This window comes from Branchiostoma floridae, chromosome 11 (assembly GCF_000003815.2).
Source record: "Branchiostoma floridae strain S238N-H82 chromosome 11, Bfl_VNyyK, whole genome shotgun sequence".
Taxonomy (NCBI): Eukaryota; Metazoa; Chordata; class Leptocardii; order Amphioxiformes; family Branchiostomatidae; genus Branchiostoma; species Branchiostoma floridae.
In genome coordinates this window covers 22,236,289-22,240,914 of record NC_049989.1, presented here as the reverse complement: position 1 = coordinate 22,240,914, position 4,626 = coordinate 22,236,289, and the positions used below count along the sequence as shown (strand labels likewise).

General features: G+C 46.8%; 2 protein-coding genes and 1 long non-coding RNA gene across 3 annotated transcripts in view; 2 read left to right on the top strand and 1 right to left on the bottom strand.

Annotated features, from left to right (window-relative positions):
- The window catches only part of LOC118425404 (membrane-associated phosphatidylinositol transfer protein 1-like), a gene marked incomplete in the record, with an annotated part of 28,245 nt that extends 26,686 nt beyond the window's left edge, over positions 1–1,559 (bottom strand). Inside the window, 1 exon segment of the mRNA XM_035834213.1 lies at positions 1,349–1,559.
- A 35-nt stretch (positions 1,560–1,594) lies between these two features.
- On the top strand, positions 1,595–3,166 carry LOC118425469. The gene is made up of 3 exons (XR_004832298.1): positions 1,595–1,818; positions 2,496–2,604; positions 3,077–3,166. It is a non-coding gene; the product is annotated as an uncharacterized LOC118425469 (long non-coding RNA).
- Positions 3,167–3,171: 5 nt separating this feature from the next.
- Positions 3,172–4,626, top strand: part of LOC118425403 — a 12,868-nt gene continuing 11,413 nt past the window's right edge. The window contains exons 1-7 of the mRNA XM_035834212.1: positions 3,172–3,306; positions 3,347–3,412; positions 3,479–3,544; positions 3,617–3,682; positions 3,755–3,820; positions 3,899–3,964; positions 4,175–4,361. Of these exons, the coding sequence (XP_035690105.1) occupies positions 3,172–3,306; positions 3,347–3,412; positions 3,479–3,544; positions 3,617–3,682; positions 3,755–3,820; positions 3,899–3,964; positions 4,175–4,361 (652 nt within the window). The remainder of the gene's footprint in view (positions 3,307–3,346; positions 3,413–3,478; positions 3,545–3,616; positions 3,683–3,754; positions 3,821–3,898; positions 3,965–4,174; positions 4,362–4,626) is intronic.

Genomic DNA, 4,626 nt, shown 5'->3' with positions numbered 1-4,626 from the left:
TTAAGATCAACATAAAAACTGACTCTGAGAAAGATTTAGTCTGTAACGTCACCTTTAGGGAGGGAATATACTGTATAATGTGTGTGTGTGTATGATACTGTATAATAGTCAGATTCTACCCGACCTGTTTTCATCTGAACCTCTTGCTGATTTTCAGCTTCAGATTGAAAGAGATCCTATGATATGGTCTGGCCTAATGGCTGAATGTTTCACACATGACAGGGGAGACACACAATTGTTACATGTATCATGTGTCCTGGCAGGGGTGAGAATAAATTGCTAAATGTTTTAGAAGCCATTTTCAAAAATTGCGATGTCCGGCGCCGAGTAAAAGGCCTTTCCTAGAAGCACAAAAATTAGGGCTATTTGCCAATTACTCTCCTATAAGCTGGCCCAGGGTTCGAACTACACATGCACAAGGTCAAAGGTGAATCTTTGTTATGTCCCAGAAGCCTTCAACTTTGACATGTTACCCACGATACGTCACACTGCACATGCAGACATCAGACTGGAGATCAGCCTTTCCGAACAATCGCGACGATGGCGACACACTGGCAGGGAAAAAGCAAGCCGAGCATAAAATATCATTCAACATATCGATTTGTAATTTGATCTGCTAATCTAAATATCAACCAGTAATCTAATCTGCTGACTTGTCCAGTCATGAGTGTGACCATTCCCAGATGTAAACACACACAGCGATCAGTTGTACTGTATTGAGTTGGGATATCATTTCCAAGCAGATATCGGGAGGGAAAACCATTAGTAACAGCAACATTTTGACAGGGGTGTTTGGATGTCAGAAAAACAATACAATTACCTTCTGACATCTGCTTGGAGACGGAGGATACCAATATAGAGCCAACAGGTGGTTTATAATGATTTATGCACATTGTGAAAAATATTAGAACTTCGGCAGAGGTACCTACAGCACTGGTACAGGTGTGTTTACACCTGAAGACGTAGGATTACAGGGTTAAGGTTCCTTCTAACCGCGCAGTGGTTGTTAAGATCCCGGCTGTAAACCTTCTCATTAATACCGGCTCAACAGGTGGCGCTGATTTATCTGTGACACCGGATCTGCATGTCAATAACGTACGGCCGGGATTTAGACACACACCGTACCTCTCCACATACATGCACTGCGGGGGGATCCTTTCTAAGGAAAACAGATCCCCTAAAACCTGGTATTTTCCTCTACCCCCTGCCCGTCCCAGGACTGCCGATCTCACAGCAGACGGGACTAGAAACACAACAAACCGCATTATTATTGACATGGAGGCGGTTTTACAGCGCTCGGCTTGGCCCGGTAGAAACGCGTCGCTAGCGGCTCGGTGGCGGGACTTACCGGGCCGTGGTGTTGGTGGTGAGAAGATGGAGGGTGTGCCGGCTGAAGTCAGGCGCTCTGGCCGCAGATGGAGCCGATACACCGGGCTTGTCGGCTCCACAATCTTAGCAATGACCCCACAGATCCATCACAGCCGCCATGTTGACAGGAAGAAGTAGCGCGCAGCGCCTCGTGCGGAGTTGAGCAGTACTGCAGCTCGCGAATAGATATTTCATCTCCAAGCAGATGTAAGAATAGAAATTAATCAAGTACTTCTTTTCTAACAGACTGGCTTCACTAAAATCACCCGCCACAATGAATACGGAAATTCAGAGAAGCCCGGATACTAAAATTAAAAAAGCTTGAAAAGTTGCGATCTTGCACCCTAGCATCTGCTTGGTATTTTCCCGACCAAAAAAGATCGGACTTTAACCAATAGACTTTCTGGTAAATTATTAATACAACTGTTACAGTGTTACAGTTCACAGCAGGTGGGTGTTAATCACTTCTCTGTTAAGTTTTGTTGTTCATCACAAGTTTGGGCTGAATAAAGCAAGAACAGGGGGTTGCAGAGACATGAGGCAAGTGAAAAAGTAATCTCCTTTTCTGGTCTGAATTTCTAACTTTGAGTTTGGAAGTTCTGTTGACTGCCTCATCTTAGCTAGTCTGACTAAACCCTGGATTGTAGAACACTTTGGTCTGGTCATTTTCCCATTCACCTGTAGCCTTTGTCTAGTTTGTATACGTATAGGTGAAATTATGTCAACACAGTTTACATTCAACATAACTTCTACTGATTTGACTGTAGTACGTTTTTGAGGCAACAATGGTGTTTGTTAGTTTGTTTGTTAAATTGGGTCTTACCATTAGCTTCCTTTCATGGATCCACCCAAAGAGAAGCAAAACGTTAGCAAAGACAACAAATAGGAAAAATCGAGGCCTTGAACACTATAATTGATTGATTTTCAGCAGAAAGATGTACTGATGACACGTAGTTCTAGTTCGGTGTTCATGGATAGTTTGTCCGACCAATGTACATGTAGAAGTTTATTTGATTGGTATCAGACCAGGATAATTCTAACCAGCTGAAATGTGGCTCTTATCATAATGGCAAACAGCAGTTTATTGACACAACAAGTAGTTCTAAATAGATAGCATGTCCTTACAGGATGGAGAGACTCCGGTTCCTGCCTGTCGCCTTGGTCCTCATGGGGGTGGTGACTGCGGAGAGGGACTGGACAGTCTGTACGGACAGGCCGGCTAACGGGGGGCCACAGGTGAGCCTCTCAGTCACTCACTCACTCACTCACTCACTCACACACTCACTCACTCACTCACTCACTCACTCACTCACTCACTCACTCACTCACTTAGTCACTCACTCACTCACTCACACTCACTCACTCACTCACTCACTCACTCACACACTCACTCACTCACACACTCACTCACTCGCTCACACACTCACTCACTCAGTCACTCACACACTCACTCACTCACACACACACTCACTCACTCACCCAATCACTCATCACACACTCACTCACTCACTCACACACTCACACACTCACTCACTCACTCACTCACTCACTCATTCATTCACCCACTCACTCACTCACTAATACACAGACCCATGATCACTCACTCACACACTCACACTAACTATGATACAAGTCTGAAACATGTTGATTGCAATTCAGATCAAGGACGACCTACTAAAAGCTACAAATTTGTCACCATTATGTCCAGATCCCGGCCCTGCCCAGCGTGTACCAGGCGTATGTGGACTGTAACATGGTGGATCTGGGCTACACGGTTATGTGTGTTTATTGAGCTACACGGTTATGTGTGTTTACTGGATCTGGGCTACACGGTTATGTGTGTTTACTAAACTCTGCTCTACCCCTGTCCAGATCCCGGCCCTGCCCAGCGTGTACCAGTCGTATGTGGAGTGTAACATGGTGGATCTGGGCTACACGGTTATGTGTGTTTACTAAACTCTGCTCTACTCCTGCCCAGATCCCGGCCCTGCCCAGCGTGTACCAGGCGTATGTGGAGTGTAACATGGTGGATCTGGGCTACACGGTTATGTGTGTTTATTGAGCTACACGGTTATGTGTGTTTACTAAACTCTGCTCTACTCCTGCCCAGATCCCGGCCCTGCCCAGCGTGTACCAGGCGTGTGTGGAGTGTAACATGGTGGATCTGGGCTACACGGTTATGTGTGTTTACTGGATCTGGGCTACACGGTTATGTGTGTTTACTAAACTCTGCTCTACTCCTGCCCAGATCCCGGCCTTGCCCAGCGTGTACCAGGCGTATGTGGAGTGTAACATGGTGGATCTGGGCTACACGGTTATGTGTGTTTACTGGATCTGGGCTACACGGTTATGTGTGTTTACTAAACTCTGCTCTACTCCTGCCCAGATCCCGGCCTTGCCCAGCGTGTACCAGGCGTATGTGGAGTGTAACATGGTGGATCTGGGCTACACGGTTATGTGTGTTTACTGGATCTGGGCTACACCATAGCGGTTATGTGTGTTTACTAAACTCCGCTCTACTCCTGCCCAGATCCCGGCCCTGCCCAGCGTGTACCAGGCGTATGTGGAGTGTAACATGGTGGATCTGGGCTACACGGTCACGTGTGTTTACTAAACTCTGCTCTACTCCTGCCCAGATCCCGGCCCTGACCAGCGTGTACCAGGCGTATGTGGAGTGTAACATGGTGGATCTGGGCTACACGATTATGTGTGTTTACTGGATCTGGGCTACACGGTTATGTGTGTTTACTGGATCTGGGCTACACGGTCACGTGTGTTTGCTAAACCCTGCTCTACTCCTGTCCAGATCCCGGCCCTGCCTAGTGTGTACCAGGCGTATGTAGAGTGTAACATGGTGGATCTGGGCTACACCGTCGCCGTTATGGAGTACTATGACGGCGTGCGGAACCGAGGCTCCATCCGGTCCGAGGCGCACGGCTCGACCCGCGCTGTCGTCTATGACTTCCCGCATGATGAGGCTTTTGTCGTAATGGGTAAGTTTTGTTATTTCAGTTAGGTGTGGGTCTTGTTGCATAACGACAGTACCTGTGACGAAAGATGACGGATGCTGTCTGAAATGTCTGACTGTTTCAAAGTCATATCCAGTAGCTTGACTAAATTACAATTGTAACTCTAATTGGAGATCAAAATAAACAAACAAACAAACAAACAACTGCATTTTGGTATAATAATATGGTGTTTGGCCCGGGACCGAAGGGTCATTGGTTCAAATCCTGCCACGTCACTGATTTCTCGCCC